General features: G+C 42.1%; 1 protein-coding gene across 4 annotated transcripts in view; it reads right to left on the bottom strand.

Moving 5' to 3' along the window:
- The window catches only part of BUD13 (BUD13 homolog), a 564524-nt gene extending 547662 nt beyond the window's left edge, over positions 1–16862 (bottom strand). For 3 of the 4 annotated variants that reach the window (XR_008551042.1, XM_054693121.1, XM_037505327.2), the window contains exons 1-9: positions 16705–16862; positions 14703–14796; positions 10660–10744; positions 9038–9793; positions 3368–3522; positions 1704–1809; positions 1195–1333; positions 692–876; positions 383–464 (exon numbers count right to left, since the gene is read on the bottom strand). Coding sequence is in view for 3 of the 4 variants with exons in the window: in XM_054693121.1 (XP_054549096.1) it covers positions 383–464; positions 692–876; positions 1195–1333; positions 1704–1809; positions 3368–3522; positions 9038–9793; positions 10660–10744; positions 14703–14796; positions 16705–16847 (1745 nt within the window). In the remaining variant the exon portion in view is untranslated. The remainder of the gene's footprint in view (positions 1–382; positions 465–691; positions 877–1194; positions 1334–1703; positions 1810–3367; positions 3523–9037; positions 9794–10659; positions 10745–14702; positions 14797–16704) is intronic. The other variant, XM_054693122.1, reaches the window with a different exon arrangement.
- Positions 16863–20847: the final 3985 nt, after the last annotated feature.

Genomic DNA, 20847 nt, shown 5'->3' on the forward strand with positions numbered 1-20847 from the left:
AACGCACTCTCCACAGCAGCGAAGGTTCAAGAACAATATTTTAAAGATACACCATGCAGAAGGTTCCAAACTACCAGCCAATACTCATTCCCTCTAAATCTTTTAAAATAGTAGAAACAATTAATAGGAAAACCAAAGGTGTTCTATGTGAACCATTTGAGATGTCTGTCCAGAGCTTTGAACAGTTTTGAAAAGAAAACAGGAGGAAGAGTATTCTAAGCATGGAAAATGGAATTTGAGGACTCAGAAATAGAAGCAAGCAAACTGCATATTATTAACCTTGCGATAAGAAAATAAAGAGTGTTGAATGATTTAAGAATGATTAGGGAAGGTTTGGCCAGATGAAAGAGAAAACAAAAATTCAGAAAATACTCTAGCTTACCTGTCTACTCCATCCCAACGATATCCAGGCCAGATATTGAATCTGTTGGGGGGAGGTGCTGGGCCACTGTAGCGAGGTCTCACTAACAAGGGAGAGAAAAGAAGTTACCTGTGTAAGTTAACTCAAATGGCTAATAGTGGGGGGAAATTTATTTATACAGAAATCTCTATTGAGTTGAATAAGGAATACAAGGAATCTAGAATTGTATAGAAAATTCTGTGTTGCACATAACTATGTATCATTACCCTCATGATTCTCCTTCCTGTACATTAAGTCCCCTTCATCTCTGATGATTACCACAAGGCTTACCTTTCTTATTCTTATTCTCCTTGGCCTTACTCTTCTTGATAAAGTTGGCCATGGGATCCCCTTCCCTTTCTTGTTCTCTCAGCATGCGATCCAGATCTTCATCGTCAATGTAGCGGGCCAGAGGCTTCTGCATTTCCTTCAATGCATCCTCCACATTTTGTTGCTGCTGTCGGCTCTGGGCCAGCCTGGGTAAAAGGAGCCAAGAGCACATGCACTCCTGTTACCATGTGTACTCTCCCACTGAGACAGCCCGCACGACTACACTGAGAGACTTTCCTCTTTCCAGCAGCACATGCCATACATTAACAATGGAAACCTCCCAAACAACCAACTGGATGTGTGGATATATCAGCACCTTGAAAAGGAGACTTAGCATAATCACATTCCCATTCCTGAAAATAGCTCTGAAAGCAGAACAGTAATAACCCGACCGGTGACAGGAATAGAAAATTACTTCCTCTGGTCAGCGCAGTCTTGTTTTCCCTTCCAGGTCTTCCCCTTACCCTTTTCCCCACTGGGCATACAGCTCATCCCTCTCCGAGTCCTTCTCTGCTTTTTTCCTTTGCTCTAAACGTTCCATTTTCAAATTCCTCTTACGACCAGACTTATCTCGGAATACGGTTTCGGCATATTGGAATTCAGCTGAAAAGGAAAATTATACTTTCAAAATTACATACTAAGTATCAAAATTAGAAATAATATCCTAGTAGGTGAAATCAAGCACCTGGGATTTTGGTGCTGGATAAGAATTTTTGCAGCCAGAACACAAGTAGTTCCTACCAATATCTAAGTGCATATTGGCGATAAGTTTGAAAACTAGCATTTTTCAAGAAAGAAAAAAAATCCATTAAGTTAAAATAATGCATAAAGCCAGAGCTTAAATCTGATAGCAACTTAAAGTTTAAAATATCAGGTGCAGTAAGTTACATTAAATAATAATCATAAAAATAATAATAGTAATAATAATAAAAATCATGAATCTTGATGGGTCTGTGCATTTTCACACTTTTACCTTCAAATGCTATGGTTTCCTGGTCCCGTTTCTTGAGTTCCTGCTGCTCTTGCTTTATGTCAGTTAACACCAAGCCAGTTTTAGCGCCAGAATACATGTGTGCAGCCTATGCAACGGAGAAGGGAGCAGCCGATGTTAATGAGACAATGCAAGGGTACGTGGCATGGGTGTACACAGTTAGGTGCATTTTGCCTGATAATCATCCATAAGAAAAGGGAAAACTCTAGCTTTATATTCTCATTATCAACACAGGATTCACAAAATAGAAAAGGAGAAAAAATTGAACTTTACAGGAAATTAACAGTACTATTAAGTTTAAAGGGAAACAGAAACACAAACCAACAAGATATAAAGAGAAGGCTAAGCACCTGTATTTCTGACTTTCCAGCATGTAAACTACACAGTCACTCTCCTGCCACCCGATCAGAAACAAACAGTCGAAAGTCCTCCAGTAGAGGCCCACACTGACAAACAGTCCTTTTAAAATACTGTCTTAGCAAAGGTAAGACTGTTAAATTTTGGATATATTCCAGGATAACAAGATACTACCAAATGAAAACTTTTTACTAAATTCAATCTAGTATCAAGAAAACAAACCAACCACAACTGAAATATACAATATATCCTGATATCCTAAAGCAATGTATTAAATTTGATTAATATTAAATTGTCCATGAGTTAAACAGATACATAAAATGGGAAGAGGTCCAATTAAAACACAGACCTCAGAACTCAGACCTCAGTTTGTTACCCCAAAGAGAGGAACCCCAGTTCCTAGGTTAGAGACAGGCTGGTCTACCCTGCCAGAACCATATGGTCTGCAGATGACACTTAACCTGAGAAGTCTGTGTTGGATGGAAATATACAAATCACAGGTTCTATCATTCTGTTTCTTAATCAAATCACTGGAATAAGATTCCTTTACTAGTGCTCCTTTATTAGTACTAGTCTTCAGAACACAATTACTCAGAGCTCGTATGGATTATTTTTGCTGATTCAGGTTTCAATATAGATTTAAAATAAATATCAACTTCCCACATGATTTGATTCTAAATGTAGTTTTATATTTTAAGTGCCTCTCTTTAAGCTCTGCAAACAGATGTGCGGTCCAAATTGTAATAAGACTGCTTACACTAAAAGTTTACTTTGTCCCAGGCATTGCACTGGGAGTTTTACTTATACTAACCATTTAATTCCACAATAACCTAACAGAAGTATGTGCCATTATTATCCACATTTCACAGATGAAGAAGCTGAGGCACAGAGGTATTCCTACCTTGCTCAAATCTCAGGTAGTAAGTGAAAGAAGTAGGATTCAAAAACGTGCTCTGTTTGACACAAAGTTTGTGAGCCTAACACCAATCTATAAATTAGAGTTCCCAGTTATTCACTGGAAGATTGGAAGTTTTTCTGGACCTATTAAAATGAGATTTATGGAATTAAGAAGCTACAAAGGCAGTTGCTACTTAGGAAAGCTGATATTTACAAGTTCAAATGGGCTGGGTTACAAGCAGTCCTATTTTCATAGAGAAGTGAAAAGCTCCAGAGAGTCTTGGAATTAGACTTACTATACAACTTGCTCCTGTGGCTTGTGGCTCTGGACTTACTAATCGCTAGAGAGGAAGTCACTCTAACAGGAGGCGACAGCTCCTGAAAGGTCCTACCTTCTTCCCAGGTGGTTGACTCCTTCGAGGTGGAGACAAATCAGAATCAGAACTGGCCCTCGGTTTCCTCCTTGGTGGAGAGAGGTCAGAGTCAGAGCTCTGGTGTCTAGGCCTATTCCGCGGAGGTGAAAGATCCGAGTCAGAATCCAAGTGCCCTGGATTCAGTTGAGGAGAAAGATCTGAATCAGAGGCTTTTTGACTTATCACCTGGAAGAAAAGTCCCATGTGTGACTCACGTCTCCGAGGTGGAGCTTACACAACATTTCCTCCTCTCCTTCAGGCACTCACCTGGGAGGGGGTCTGCTCAGTCTGTTCCCACAGACTCTCCTCTAGGTTGGCCCTTGAGGAAATGGAAGGCGCTAGGACTCACCGATTTAAGAAAAAATACTTCGATTCATTATTGTAACTCTGTCTTTCCCCTTGAGCCCCAAATTAGCTTAATGGGTGTATGAAACTTACCATAAAAGCTAAAAAGTAAATTCTTTGGAAAATTAAGTTATTTGAGGTATGGCTCGAAGCCTCTTCTAGGAATTTTTAAAAACTGATGCATGTTATCTGGTCTACCTTCCTTAGAACCAAAGGGTTATACTTAGAAATATGCATTTTAAGAATGTTTTGTTATCTAAAGGAGTTAGTAAAGAACTATTAGAAACTGAATAAAACTTTTCAGTGTCTTCACAAACACTGGTAAAGTAACTATTTCTTAAAACTAGTACACATGGCCAAAATTTTAAATGAAAACTAAAATATCTCTGTGTGTCCTTAATCCAGAGGGTTATTATATTAGAGTTAATTATAAATGGTTCCTATATCTAGATCACAAAGTAGAATTTTTGGTAAATAAGAACTAGGTCAAATTTAATGGTTTAATTTAAACTATGTATGCCTTTAAATTTATAATATTGGTTGTTAATACTTTTATTCTATGTTTCAATGTGATTAAATAAAAAAAATTAGCTCTTGATATATAGCAAAGAAAAGTAATTGACCTGGTCTATGTCAACAAAGAGATTTGCTTAAAAACAAAGTTTGAAACAAATGAAATAGAAATCTCTGACAATCACTAGTCTCTCAAAGATTTATGGCTAATGTCAAACTTAATCAGATAAATAATGAGTTAATGTAAAAAGGAATCATTTCAGGCAAAATAGTATTAGGAGTTTGTGTGAGAGGGTGAAACTGTCGCCCCAAAACATTTCTCTGGCAAAAAGTTTATTTCATGGGAGGGACTCTGAAGCCTGGGTGTAATTTGCTTTTTGATGTCACTACCTACACTTCTCTCCATGAAGGTCTTTTCCAAGACTAATCCACTTATTTCTTCTCCTGGAGAAGTACTTTTGTTATTCCCAGTAAACACCCTAATTTCTCCTTTCTTCCCCTGTCCTAGTTAAGGAATTCAAGATAGCATCTAAAGCCACATGGACAAGTTACTCAGTTGTACGGGGTCTCTCATATATATACATTATTTAAGGTTCTATATGATTTTTCTTTTACTTATCAATCTGATGTATGCTTGTTTGATTATTCATGTGCCAAGAAAACTGGTAAGAATGGGATCATTTCCTTTATAGCCCCCTACAATTAAATTGGGAATTCCTGCTAGGAAAAACTAAAGCTGTAACTGGCGTAGTTAACTTTGAGGAATCTTAATCCTGTCACCATTGCTGAGCCTTACCCCAAAAACAGATCTACTCTTAAAAACCTTTGTCACTCTGGGTAATTAAGTACTATTTTGTAAATATCTGTGTAAGTTTGTAACAACACTTCTCTAACATCAAAATTCTAAAATACGGGCCTCCCCTGGTGGCGCAGCGGTTAAGCACTGGACTGCGAAGCTGCCTGCAACCTCTGCAGTGCTGGTTTGATCCCCAGCTGCCGGCAAGGGTCCCACATGGTGCGACAGACCCCTCCTGCCACGCCCGCTGCTCCCCTCAGCAGTGTATTTCATCAGTCTGCCTGTTCTGTTCCCTGCTCTGGTGAATTCTATCACCTTCCCACACTTCTGACTGTACCCAGTGTTTATATAAATAAATAAATGAATCTTTAAAAAAAAATAGTAAGCACTGTCATGGGAAGAAAAGGTTACACCTTTTCAGCATATATGTAAATTGATAGGAGTGTTTTTAAAATATATCAAGACTTCTTAAAGTCTAATATATTCTGGTACAATATTGGCCAATTCTGATTATTTTAAAGATGTATGTCATGAGATTGGACAAATTACCACTGTCTACAAATTTGTTTTCAGATTTTAAGTATGGTTATTTTTAAATAAACTGTCTTCAGAAAAAGGAGCTTACAATATTCTAAAAATACAAGTTTTTCATATAACTGAGAAAATCTGCAGAGCTTATGGAAAACTGTACTCTTCAAGTTTGCTAACAAAAGATCAGACTTACTACATGGGACTGACTACTATGAGAACTAAAATAACTATAAATTTGTAAACGATTTTTAAAATATTGGGTTTAACGTTTTATCTACAGCAATGACAAATTGTATCTTTTTATGAGCAAACTGGAAAATTTGCTTTTCTATCACCCAAAATGTAAACTTTTAGTAAGTATTGTTACTTTTCATGGCAATGTGTTTGTCTGCATAAATCCAGTAAGACTCCTTTTTCCTCTATAGTAAAAAGTCTAAGACTTTCACTGGAAACCAGAGGGCTTTCAGGAATCTATGGATTTCAGAATCTTTAAGAAAGAGACAGGCTGATACCTTGTTTTCAGGATTCTAGATCTATCAGGAAGGGTAAAGAATTTCCCCCCTTTGGGAGACCTGGCAGCCCTAAGACATTTGGGGCTTCAAAGTGAGGAATTTAGCCAAAGACACAGGTTTTTACAGGAATAGTCTGGTAATCGGCCTGTGGCATGGTTTCCTGCCCTAAGAGGCAAAACATTAAGAGTTCAATCTGAGATTCCTTGTGGAGGTTCCAGTAAAGCCAATCTTAAAAGTATACAGTTATATTTTGCTCTTGTTGCACTTATGTAAAAGGACTGCCCAATTTGACAAAAATTAAACTTAACTTGCAAATGGATTTAACTGTAATCACTTGGTAGAGCTGGAGTGGGAGTGAAGACAAATGATGTTTAGAAATTTTTTTTTTATATCAGTTTCTGGTTCTCTTCAATCTGAAAATTGGACTGGCTCCTAACATCTTTAAGGTCTAGCCATTTTGCATGAGTTTGCTTCTAATGGGCTACAGCATCTAACAGACACTCCTTTGTGTAACTACTCACCTGCAGATTGGGTACTTCTGAAAACTTAGAAGGGTCATCATCCTAAGACCTGGGAAGGATCCTATCCTATCCTTCCCATCACCCACTCTGCCCTAAAATTGGAAGGAATAAAACCTTGGATTCATCATACCCACATAAAACCCTATCATTTAAGAGGGTAGAATGTAGTTCCTAGACTTAACTTTAAAACTCCACAAACTTCCCCTAAGCAGAGATCATGACACTCCCAACAGTGATCTTGCACATCAGACTCTTACTATTCTCAACAAAGTTGGGGACTGATACCTTTCTCTGGTGGGCTCAACACTATGCAAACCAAATCTCCTGCTGAGTTTGTGGCCTCATGTCCTCTCTAGCATTTCAGGGTTCCCTTGCTGGGTGCAGCCCTTGCAAGGGAAAGACAGGACTTGAAACAACTCTTCTTTGCTGGGAACAAATATCCAATCTGCATTCCTCTTGAGGAAACAGCACCCAGAAATGGGCTGCCTCCCCAGTGAGATACTGCCTCTCCAGGGTAACATGCCTTTATCTAAAGGAGGAATGTTGTTATTACGTTAACCAGAGTGGACAGGTCATGGCTGACATAAAACTTCAAGAAAAGCCATGAGACTTAGAGAAAAATCCCCACCCTGGTGGGGTTGATGCACATTGGGGCCCTCCCATGGATACTGCCTTTCCGGGAGCCCTTAGCCAAAGTGTTTCTCATCCTCATTTCTGAACCCTGCATACTCAATTTCGTTGTTATATTTATTTCTTCTTGCTTGGAGGGAGTTAAATTCCAAGAGAAACAACAGCCAGTCAAAACACCCCACCTATTGGACTCCACCTACACCTCCTTCCAGAACCAGCATAAAGGACAAAAGGCCAGTCAGTTCAGGGAATAGCATTAGAGAGACCATATGCCAGGCCCCTTACATAAGGACAACTCTATGCCCTACTCTAGCCAGAAGCAGCTACAGAAGACAGACCTCCCACCATTCAGCTCCTCAAATGATTTGGGGCAAGATATGGTGGGAAGGAGGGGTTAATAGAAGTTCAGAATAGAAAAATTTAGGATGGAAGTTTTCACAAGGTCAAAAACCAAAAGGATGATTAAGGAGTAATAAATCAAGCAAAGGAAGTTTCCAGGTATAGGAGGTAGGAGCAGAGAGGATTACCATTTACAGAAAACCAACCCAACCAGACCACAAAATGATAAATCTCATAGAGTAATTTCATCAAAAAGCATTATTTAAGGATGCCCCTTGCTCTGGCAAAATGCATATCTTGTCCATTAAGAATGCCTGCCTATGTCTCTTTTTTCTTTCTTTTTCTTAATATGCCTACCATGTGCTGCTGAAATTAATTAAACCAATTGGCAGGTTATGGGGTTCTATTTTTCAAGTTACTAGTGACTGCTACTAGTATGAGATCTATACATAACTCATGTAAGTCATAATTATCCCACCCACAGAATGAGCAAAACAACTGGCACTCAGGTCTGGCAAAATTTAAAACTACCCAGAATATGTTCTGATGTCCTTAGACTAAAGGAAACAATGTATTTTAATTTAAAAACCCAAATACCACCTAGGCACAAAAAATAGGAGTCAACAAATTTCACCAGAAGGGCCTGAATTGTAGACCGAAGCATCACAAATCACCTCCCCAAAAAGCAGTCTGCAATTTATATCAAGTATTAAAAAGACAAACTTCTCACTTGGTAAATCAATTTGTACTTAGTTTCCTGGGTAATATCTCTAGAAGTACTTACGTTTCCAGGAAATCCGTCTAATAAGGAAATAATCCAGAGTGGGCACAACAGTTTATACACAAGAATGGGGGTCTCCCTGGTGGCGCAAGTAGTAAAGCACAACACTCAGAATGTTCATTAGATAATTACAAAGGCAGAAATTTAGAAATAATTTAAAATATGCAATATTAGGGAAATAAGTAAATTTGCATACTAATACACCAATAAAAATTATATTGACAAAGAGATGTGTTTATGACATAGGGAAGATAATGTTAAGTGAAAAAAACAGGCGAGATTATTCGTGAAATGGATAGACCTCACAGCACTCAAATACATCATAAATGAATTTTTAAAAAAGACTGAAGAAACACTGCTACAACATAAACAGTGATTATCTCTGAATGACAGAACTTTGTATGACCTTTTTTCTACTTCATGTTTTGAAGTTTCTGTAAGAAACGTGTAGTACTTTTATATGGAGTAGGGAGAATAACCAGAAAGATATGTAAGACTTTCCTCCCTGTCATTGTAAATTTTTAACTCTTATCAGCCCAACCTCTCACCATTTCCCAAGGGTTTGTAAAACTTCTCCAAAGACACTCCAATTTCATTTCTAAGGATCATAAAACCTAATAAAGCAAGGATACCTAAATAAAATGCTTAATAAGCCTCCCCCGTGGACAATCAAATGCTCACCTTTAGAATCATGCTGCTTATTTCCAAAATGGGATTTTGCTTGCTTTTTTCGTGCAGGAGAGAGGTCCGAGTCATATTCACATTTGTTGTTCTTTGGGAGTGATAGGGAAGATACTGATCCTTTCCGATGTGGAGTTTTGCTAGAGGTAACTTCAGGCGCTCTAGTGCTTTTTGTTCTGGGCAGTGACTGAGGGACATTAGGATCCAAATCAGGGGAGTCACAACGGACCCTCCTGAGCTGCGATGTGTCCAAGGAGTCAAGAGTTCTTTTACGATCAGCTATGTCAGGGGAGCCGTTATGGGTCCTTTGTTGGGGAGAGATATCTGAGGAACTGTGACGGGCCCTCCTAGGAGATGAATCTGGTGTGTCATGACAAGCTTTCCTAGGAGAAACACCTGAAGAATGACGATGAGACTTCCTGAGGGGAGAATGATCTGGGGTGTCATGACGGACCCTTCTAGGAGGAGAAGGATCGGGGGTGTCATGACGGACCCTCCTAGGAGAAGGATCTGGGGTGTCGTAACGGACCTTCCTAGGGGGAGAAGGATCTGGGGTATCGTGACGGACCTTCCTTGGAGGAGATGGATCTGGGGTATCGTGACGGGCCTTCCTTGGAGGAGACGGATCTGGGGTGTCATGACGGACCTTCCTTGGAGGAGATGGATCTGGGGTGTCGTGACGGACCTTCCTTGGAGGCGATGAATCTGGGGTATCATGATGGAAATTTGTGTGTGAAGATATGTCTTCCTTGTGATCTAAACGCAATGAACAACGAATCAGATTCTCCACAGATGCTCTGTTTATCCCAGCACCAGATTTCAAAAGATGCCCCAGCAGCAGACATCTCAAAACTATTCAAAAACCTCATTCATATTTGAGGGAATAAAAACAGTGGGTAAAAACCCAGCACACTTCTAGTGGCCCAAATGACAGTGGGACGAGGGCTGTAACTCACTGGAACTAAGTATTTCTTAGTCTGTGTCCCTTTGTAAACCTACCTACCAGGTTTTTGGGAAAGAGGAAATGACTGAAGCTAAGCTTCAAATGATAACTAGAGTAGCAGGCTGTAAGAATCAAATGCTGGGCCTCCCTGGTGGCACAAGGGGTTAAGCACAGCACTGTGAAGCTATCTGCAGCCTCTGCAGCATGAGTTCAATCCCTGCCCAGCCAGGGAGCTACCCACATGGCACAGCAGACCTCTTCTGACTCACCCGCTGCTCCCCTCAGCAGTGTATTTCTGTCAGTCTGCCTGTTCTGCTCCCCACTGTCTCCGGTGAATCCTCTCACCCCCCACAACTCCGGCCTGTACCCCAGCTCTTGTATGCATAAGTAAATAAATCTTTAAAAAAAAAAAAAAAAGAATCAAATGCCTATTAACAACTCAACAATTCAAGAAATATTTATTAATGCCAAAATATAAGAAAAAGTGGGATACTGGGTCTCTCAATTCCCAGGTCTTACTACCTCTGAAGAAGTTTTGAATTCTTACTCACATTTTAATTTTCAGCGTCAATGACATGCTAAAACAAACAAAGCATTCCTCTAAAAGAAGAATATAGAAAAGCAAAAAAGTATTTCCTTAGAAATGGGAAATTTAGATTCATCTATTGTTGGCACTCACCTCCCAAAAGCTTCCATTTGGCACTGGAACGAAAAGCTTCCATCTGCTTCACCTCTTCTGGTCGCTCATCCACAAACTCAGCCACCTATATGAGTGAGGACACTATGTTAAGGAAAGCCACAGAATTCAGCCAAGGAGCACTGTTATCTCAAGAACCTGAAGCTATGATATTTCCCAATCCCAGTAACATGGTACCTAAATCTAAAATAGTCATAAATAAAAATGCATTGGCCCTCAGTTATGTTTGCTCCATAAATAAGCTTGTTAGTAGGTGGTTTACTTACAGATGATTCTCTGACTAATCAATTTGCCTCTGAAGGTTAATTTCTTTCATTACAATTTCTTTAATTAAACTGCCAGGGACACAACTGTCATAAGATAAAAGCTAAATTCCAGCTACCTTTTTACTTTTATATTCAGAATAAAAACACAGGCATGTGTTTTTCTTGAGGCTCCTGTCATGGAGCCTCAAGTTCCTTATAAAATCTTACGTATTGCAGGCAGTCACAATGACAGGTTGTCTTGAATCCAGTTAAAAGAAGCCACTAAGATATACATAGAATTATAGATTCTTTTTTTTTTTTTTTATAGAGGCATGTTTTCTTTCTTTCTTTATTTGTTTGTTTTTTGTTTATACATGCACTGGGTACAGTCAGAAGCGGGGGGGGGGGGTGAGAGAATTCACCAGAGTGGGGAGCAGAACAGGCAGAAGGACCGAAGTACGCTGCTGAGGGGAGCAGCGGGCGGCAGGAGAGGTCTGCGCGCCATGCGGGACCCTCCTCCGGTGGCCGGGAAGCAGCCGGGGATCGAACCGGCGCCGCAGAGGCCGCGGGCAGCTTCGCAACCCAGCGCTCAACCGCTGCGCCACCGGGGAGGCCTGAATTATAGATTCTTTAAGGGATAAAACCACATTTCATAACATCCAAACTCCCAAATAAATCTGGAATCTTCTCTATAATAACCTTGATAGGGTCACTCATTTAGTCCCTCCTTATAAGGAACCAATTCACAGACAGGGGCCTTAATATGTTCAAGGCAGCCCATAACATTTTGGGACAGTGTTAGAAAGTTCTTAATTTTACTGGGCCTGTAGCTACCTTCCTATAATTTCTTTCCATTGGCACCGGTTCTTAACTCTATATAACTAATGCCCTTTTCACATGAAGTACTTTCAAAGATGACTGGCATACTCAATTCTACTTACAGAGTAGCAACTATAGGCAAAGCACTGTGTTTTATGCTTTACTTATCTCATTAATTCTCACAACAGCCCTGCAGAGAAAGGCTCCATACTATAGAAGAGCAAACTATGACTCAGAAAAGTTGAGTAACTTTCTCAATCAAACAAGTGAAGAACTGGAATTCGAACCCAGGTCATAACTCCTCTCCCCTTCTCCTCTCCAAAGATCTTACTGTAAGTCTTCATATAACTGAGGATGATCTTACTGGACATTAAAATCACAAGGTTTTCAAGCAAGATGAATTGAGACGTAAAATCCTCAGCTCTGCCACTTAATATTTGTATAACCTATAACAAATTATTCTCTCTAAGCTTCAATTTCCCCATCTGCAAAAGCAGGATTAAAAGGTTTGAAATGAGTCCTCAATGAGGACTCAATGAGATAATTTACATAAGTACAGCAATGCCGGTACACGGTAAATGCTTAATAAATTACATCTATTATTCCTGTGCTGCCATTTCTATTGTGGTTGTCCTAATATTTTGCCATTATTATTGGTGGTGGTAACAGTCTTGCAGTAATAAAAAATGAATTCAATAATAGAGAACTGTTTCAACCAGTGTGGCAGTATTGGGGTTAAAGCCACCCTTATTTAGGTTTTGGGGCAATCATAAAAGCAAAACACAATCCTATAAAGGAAAATAAACCAGACTATATGAAAATGAATTTTTTAAACTGGATACAACCCATGTGTCCAGTAACAGGACAGGTTAAATTAATATGTAGGGCCTCCCCGGTGGCGCAGCGGTTGAGCACTGGGTTGCCAAGCTGCCCGCAGCCTCTGCAGCGCCGGTTCGATCCCCGGCTGCTCCCCTGCCACCGGAGGAGGGTCCCACATGGTGCGCAGACCTCTCCTGCCGCCCGCTGCTCCCCTCAGCAGTGTACTTCGGTCCTTCTGCCTGTTCTGCTCCCTGCTCTGGCTCTGGTGAATTCTCTCACCCTCCCGCGCTTCTGACTGTACCCAGTGCATGTGTAAACAGAACAAACAAGCAAACAAATAAATAAATAAAACATGCCTCTATAAATAAAAAAAAATAAAAAACAAACAACAAAAAAAAAAAAAAATAAATTAATATGTATATTGAACTACCATGCAACCATTAAAAATTACATTCTCTAAGAATATTTTAAAGTCTTATTCACAACATATTATTAAGTGAAAGAGCAGGCTCTAACACCATACGTACAGTATGATCCCAATTATATTCAAAAAAATAAAATATAACTATGAATTAAAGAGATACATATGCAAATGTTAGCAGCTGTTATCTCTGGATGGTCATAGTACATAGGACCATTACAGTCTTTCGAAAACTTTGAACTTTCTTATTAATTCCCAAATATTCTACAACAAATATCTATTGCTTCTATAAAATTTAAAAATGTAAATATTAATTAGGCTTCAGTGACTCATTCTGACTGAAACAAAGTTGGCTCCTTATGATCACTATTCTGCCTTCTATAACTAACAAACCATCTTTTAAATAATCTACAAATTCTACTGTAGAATTTGCTAGGGATTAACCTAAAAGATACCCATCTGGAATTCATTTCTATCACCGTTTAGTACAATTTAGTCTATCAACAGCTCTTTTTTTTTTTTTTCAAAGATTTTATTTATTATACAAGAGCTGGGGTACAGGCCAGAGGTGCGGAAGGGTGAGAGGATTCACCAGAGAAAGAGCGGGCAGCAGAACAGGCAGATGGACCGAAAGCACTGCTGAGGGGAGCAGCAGGTGAGACTGGAGAGGTCTGCCGTGCCATGTGGGTATCTCCCTGGCCGGCTAGGAATCAAACCCGCACTGCAGAGGCTGCGGACAGCTTCACAGTGCTGTGCTCAACCCGCTGTGCCACCAGGGAGGCCCACCAACAGCTCTCCTTTTCACTTTTTCTCAGCAGCTCTCAGCAGCTCTCAGCAGTGGCTGCATGACCAGGTTACCTGCCTGTGCTTTTGTACACCTGGCTCTTACTCATCCTCCAAAACTCAATCCAGATATTTATAATCTTTACGAAATTTTCCAATAGAATAAGAAGTATGCGACCTCTCCAGGGCTACAATATCACACACATGAAATATATCTCCAACATTAATCATGTTGTTGAAATTCAGTCTCCCATTCTAAGGGTCTCCCTGGTGGTGCAGGGGTTAAGATGCCACTTATGAAGCTCTCTGAAGCCACTGCAGCACGAGTTCAATCCCTAGCCAGGGAGCTACCCACATGGTGCAGCAGACCTCTCCTGGTTCACCCACTGCTCCCCTCAGCAGTATATTTCAGTCAATCTGCCTGTTCTGTTCCCCACTGTCTCTGGTGAATCCTCTCACCCCCAAACACACACCTCTGGCCTGTACCCCAGTTCCCGTATGCATAAATAAATAAATCTTTAAAATAAAAAGCATAGACATTATGATCTATTAATCTATTTATCTCCAGTAACTACACAAGAGTATAAAATTTTAAGTTTAGTAAAGTCAATGAATAAAAGAAAAGTTTCACATAACTGAACCTAAACATTGTTTTTAAGGTAGATTCCAACAAACTGAACCATGGCTAATTTTAATCGTGACTCTATCAATGATGCTGAGGAGTCCTACCTCTCTTGGATTAGTTCCCATTTTTAGGCTGATGGGGACATCCACAAATGAAGACAGTAGACATGTGTCATCAAACAAGGCTATTTTAAAACAGCTCTTGGGAAAGAATCACCTCTTCCCTCACTTTCCCTACTACAAACCTACCCCACAGTAGGAGTAAAGATTAAGAGGCTTGCATTTCATTGTCTGCATGGACAAAAGATACGTACCACAGGCAAATCTCCATCATCTTCCTCTTCCTCCTTTTCTGTTTTAGTGGTAGAGATCGAAGTCCAGCTCACATCATCATCTACAATCCGCATTCTAAATGTGGGAAATAAAAAGACCAAGACTTGTTCTTGGATAACAGTCTACGAACATATACACTGGTTTTAAGCTCAAAATCCTACAAGATGACCTGGTCTTTTCCTATCTAGTCATTTTTTTCTTGTACCACTGCCCCTTCTGTTCACCAACACACCTTTTGTTGGCTGGAATGAACCAAATTCCTTACCACATCAGTTCTTCACATATGCAGTTTTCCCATATGCATACCTTCCCTCTGCCTGACCAAGTCTTCTTATTCTTTACTGGGAAACTCTTATTCTTTGTACCCTGTGTGTGTGTGTGTGTGTGTGTGTGTGTGTGTGTGTGTGTGTAATTTCCTTGAGTCTACCTTCCTCAACTACCTCTTTCCTCTCCCTAAGAACCTGTAACACACTCTTGGAATACTTTCATTGCTTTTATCACTAAAGAAATTGATCAATTAGTTGTTTAAAGACTATATTCCTATTAATCTATAAAACAGCATAAGAATAGGGACTATGCCTTTCTCATTATAGTGGCATCTTCAATACCCTGCAATAACAAGCAGAGGGAGTAGTCAATAAAGGTTTGTCACAAAGATAAACTATGGATGAGTCCAAACAATAACCATTAGCATGGTGGGAACAGTTACTATTTTAAAAGCTCAGGTCACTTCACATATCTCTAATCACAACAACCGTTTAATATAAGTGATATGACTCTCATTTTAAAGATGCACAAACTGAGATTCAGAGAGATGAATTATCTTGCCCAGGGTCACACCGTGCATAAAGTAGCAAAGCTTGGACTCAAGCTCGCATCGGTGTTGCCTGAAAACTCAAGCTATTCTCATTACATGGCACTGCCACACAAGTCAGAGGGGCAGGAAGACAGCAAGCAAGAAGGCAAGAACCAACCTAAGAAAAGAAATGGGTTAGCTCTTTGGAACTATTTGATCTTGCTGGTATATTAGCTTCCTAGCACTAACTAAGCACCACAAATTGGATGGTTTAAAATAACAGAAATGTGTTCTCTCAAAGGATGAAGTCAATGCCCGCAAGGCATGCTCACTGGAAGCCTCTAGGATCTTTCCTTAACTCTTCCAACTTCTGGTAGCCTCAAGTGTACCTTGACTAATGGTAGCATAAATCCAGCAATCTTAGCCTCTATCTTCACAGAATTGTTTTACCTCTGTACCTGTGTCCAAACTGCCCTCTTCTTAAAAGGATACCAGTCCATCCTAACTCAGTATGACTTCATCTTAACAATTTATGTCTGCAGAGACCCTGTTTCCAAATGTCACATCCAAAGGTTCTGGGTGAACCTGACTGGGATGGACGTGGGGAGAAAACTATTCAATGCAATACACCAGTTCACAAAAGTTGTCTCCCCTGCAAAAACGGGGATAACAGCAATGCCTTCTTCATGGCAGTGCTGTGCAGCGTAAATAAATTCCTGTCTGAAGTACTTCGTGCAGTGCCTGACACATGACAACTTGTTAAACGTGTCAGCTGCTAGGAGTACTGGGAGCAACAGGAAGTGAGCACGGGGCTCTGCCCACTGAGAACCAGAGTCCTTGGGATTGAAGAACGGCCACAAAGAGATTCTGGGCCTCAAATACCCAAGCACAGAGGCTCTGAATTAGCTCCACGATTATTCTAGGGACGAAACATTCATTCTCCATGGGAAAGAACTGAAGGCTACGAAGGCGGGAAAGAGTAACGAAAGTTACCGGCGCGCTTGAACACGTTCAAGGCAATGCCCAGGGACGCTCGCGGCGGCCGAGCCCACCGGGCGCTCGGGCAGGGTCCCCGCGAGCAGAGAAGTGGGGGGCGAGGGGAGAGCCCGGGCCGGGGCCCCGGGCGGGGCGGGCCAGCGGCGGGGCCGCGGGGCGAAGCAGGCCCGCCCCCGTCACGACCAACTTACCCCTTTCCACCGGCCCCGCCTGGCTTCGGCCGCTTTTTGCGACGCTTGCGACTGGCCTCAGGGCCCCCGTCGACGCCGGCATCCGCCCGGGACAAGTAACGCTTCAGATACTCGGCCTTGGAGAGCGGCGGAGCTGCCGCCATGGCAGCGGCGCGGGCGGGGAGACGGCGCGGCGCTGGGGACAAAATTCCTCGGCGCAAAAGGGCGGAGTCGACCCGAGTGGGCGGGGCCGAGACCGGAAGTGGCGCGGCCGGCTGGGCCCGCCCAGCCCACAGGTGACCTGCGCCGGCGAGGCGCGTGCGTGGCCGGGGTCCGCGGGCGGCTGGGCCAGGTCCGGTGTACCTGCCCGCCGTCGGGGCGTTCTGAGGACTCTGCCGGCGCCGTTATGGCCGTGATGCCGGAATTGTCAGGCCTGGTCTCCCAGCCAGGGACGGATCCCAGGCTGCAGGGCAGCGCTGAGCCCCAGCCACTAGACCCCCACGGGTTGGTGTCTCACGAAGCCGCAGCAGGAACTTCGCAGACGCTCAGGCGAGCAAGCGAGAAGAGGCAGGTTTGTTTAGAGAAAGAAAAGTTTATTGAGGAGAAAAGGAACAGAAATAAAGTGGGACTCCCAGGACGGGAAACCAGGCCAGGGAGGGGCAAGGAAGCCAAAGTGGAGTCGTGTCTCAGGGAATATAGACCTTCTTTCCCTCATTATTCTAAAGCTCCACCAGTCTCTGTGATTGGTTAGTTCTCGGCTGTCTCACTTAATCTGCTACTGAGTGGGGGGTCTTCACATTCCTTGTCTAACAGGTTTGTCTTTCTCCATTTGTTGCATTTTTATCTTTATGGCCCAGTCCTCGGATGAGTATCTCTGCATTGACGTTAAACAGCTGCCCTTTTAAGTTGTCCATAAATTAAACCACTCTTCTATTTCTCTAATCTCTGCCTCCCTTTACCACCTGAAGGAAACCAAGGCCAGTGTTAACAATGTTGTCCTTGGTCCTGGGATGTTTGTTTTTCCAGGTGGAATTAGTTACACTCCTCTTGCTGCCCTTATCTCTGAAGCCTTCAATTCTCCGAGGTCCTCTCCTGCAGTGTCCCTAAAACTGCCTAATTCCTCGCTTGCCCTGTGTCTCAGCTGTGAGGCCTACACCATGATCCGGACAAGAGCCCTGTCCCCAGCAGCGTCAGAAGCGCCCGGTGTGGTGGTTAGAACGCGGGCTCTGAAGTTCGCGTTCTGGTTCCATGATCTCCTGGCTGTACAATCCTGGGCAAGTTATTTAACAGAATCTGCATAATAATAGCACCTAGGGCTTCCCTGGTGGCGCAGCGGTTGAGCGCTGGGTTGCGAAGCTGCCCGAAGCCTACGCGGCACCGGTTCAATCCCCGGCTGCTCCCTGGCCACTGGAGTAGGGTCCCGCATGGCATGCTGACCTCTCCTGCTGCCTGCTGCTCCCCTCAGCAGTGCACTTCGGTCCTTCTGCCTGCTCTGCTCCCCGCTCTGGCTCTGGTGAATTCTCTCATCCTCCCGCGCTTTTGATTGTACCCAGTGCTTGTATAAATAAATAAATATTTAAAAAATAATAATAATAATGGCACCTAACTCGATGGTTGTGAGAACTGAGATGTCACTGTGAAAAGTGCTTAGAACAGCATCTGGCTCGTAGCGTATTTTTATTATTATGTTTAGGTGGAGGGGGCACTTCTGTGCTGGTAGGTTTCCAAGTGCCCATCAGAGAGACAGCGAAATTCTAAACCCAGCATAATTACTATGAAAATGTGGCGGTCTCTAACCTGCCTAACTTTGTCATGTTTGATAGTCTATTATGGGTAGCCCCTAAAGTCCTGAATCTATTTTCAGCACAGCAAAAGGGAACCAGAGACACTGAATTCTAGTACTCAAGTTCTGGGGAAGAAAACTTTTCTTCTTGTGGGCATTAAGATTTTTGTATGAATAATCCCATTTAACCTTCACAATTATCCTTTTACAGAGGCGAAATGACTGAAGCTTGGAGATTAAAGAAGTTACTCAGCTTCACAGCCAAAAGGCAACTCTCAGGAACAGAGGCAAACAAAATGGGTGCAAGAGATAATCCAGATTTTTATTATTTATTTATTTTTATATAGAGGCATGTTTCTTTCTTTTTTTTTTTTTTTTAAATATATGTATTTTTAAGATTATTTATTTATGCAAGCCCTGGTTACAGTCAGAGAAGCGTGAGGGTGAGAGAATTCACCAGACGGGAGCAGAACAGACAGACTGACGAAATACACTGCAGAGGAGCAGCGGGCGCAGGAGAGGTCTGCGCGCCATGCGGGACCCCCTCAGGTGGCTGGGAGCAGCTGGGATCGAACCGCGCTGCAAAGGCTGCGGGCAGCTTCGCAACCCAGTGCTCAACCGCTGCGCCACGGGGATGCCCTTTCTTTCTTTCTTTCTTTCTTCTTTGTTTACAGTCAGAAGCGCGGAGGGTGAGAGAATTCACCAGCCAGAGCGGAGCAGAGAGCAGCAGAAGGACGAAGTACACTGCTGAGGGGAGCAGCGGCGGCAGGAGAGGTCTGCGCTCCGGTGGCGGGGAGCAGCCGGGGATCGAACCGTTGCCGCAGAGGCCGCGGGCAGCTTCGCAACCCAGCGCTCAACCGCTGCCCACCGGGGGCCCGATAATCCAGATATTTTTAAGTAGAACATAGATCTTTAAATCACATCATCACATGTAAATTGAAGTTTTGTCACTATTGTAAAGTATGTTAGCCATGAAGGTAGGTGTAGTTTGTAATGTGCATATCTTGGGATACAAGCTAAGAAAATACTTATACGCACCAGAATGGTTTGGAGATCCCTGCCCTCAAGTATGAACAAAAGGGCCTCACTAGCTGTGGGGCCTTCATGAGGGCACCACAGGTACTCCTATACAATCCTACTTGGCTTTCTGGTCCATTCTGGTGTATCTCAAGCCCAGTCTCTACCCTGCTGCCAGCAGACATTTCTGCTCCAGTAAATATTACCAGCATAGCCATCTCAGCCCCAAGGACTCATCTCCTGTCCATTTGTCTTCAGTTCTACCTGTTCTACTCCATAGCCAACGGTAGCTTGACCAGACCCAAGCTCTTGTCCCAAGCCTGTCTGTCTACCTAACCAGGCAGCTAAGCAGGATCAAATGAATTCATGTCTAGTGGCATGGTCTGAGTTTGGCCTCTCTCTGTAATTCCATCTAATAAGCAAATGCAGTCATTGTACTAAAAATTTTCAGAGCTCAGGTTTCAACCTGGTCTGTCTGAAGCTTGCCTCTTAGAAGCTTACCTTCCTTCTAGAAGTTCCCTAGCCTCTTTGAGGCTGTTTCCTCACCATTAAGATAAGGATATTTTTATTTATAGCTACTTTTTCCTAAAAGGGGTTTAAAATAGAGATACTTTAAAATTTCTGTGAAGATTATAAGAGAAAATACAAATAAAAGCACTTCACAATTAACAACTCACTAATCCTGACAAAAACTCTTTGAAGTAGATACCATTATCATCCCCTTTGCAGATGAGGAGACTGAAGCATGTGAGATGCCAATACTAAAGAGCTTTCTAAACTCTGAGGTGAGCACACAGAGTAAGCACCCTTTCAGTTAAAAATACTGCCATTGTCCTATCAAGAGTAGAAGCCCATAAACTTTTAAAATAATAAAGCCAACAAGCCTTAAACACCTCTGCCCTCATTTTAGCAGACTCCATTTCCTGCCATGTGCAATAGGTACTGACATAGCTCAGGTATAAAAAGGACATAATGACAATGTTATTTTTTGAACCATGATTCATGCTTTGTGAGCAGTTGAATGCCCTTCATACATCCCATCATGTACCTCAACAGACGTACATTTTTAACTACCTCTGTGTTCAAGCTGTATTGAATATGCTTAAAATGAGTAAGTGCTCTCACAAAAGAACTCTCCTTTCCCCTTTTCATATAACACAAAAATTTCCTCATAAACTTTATCCTCAGCTGTGTGAAACTGAATTTACATGTTCTTGAGCTGGCAATTTGCCTGCCTTACCTCTTTTGAACTTCTTGACACTTCCACACCTGTTGCCTTCATGCTACCTCCATTTCCCTAAGACTCAAACCTGGATGAGCTGTGAGCATCTGAGGATCTTCATTAATTATTCATATGCTACAGG

Source organism: Talpa occidentalis, unplaced genomic scaffold, assembly GCF_014898055.3.
Source record: "Talpa occidentalis isolate TD23 unplaced genomic scaffold, MPIMG_talOcc4v2.1 talOcc4.12, whole genome shotgun sequence".
Lineage (NCBI taxonomy): Eukaryota > Metazoa > Chordata > Mammalia > Eulipotyphla > Talpidae > Talpa > Talpa occidentalis.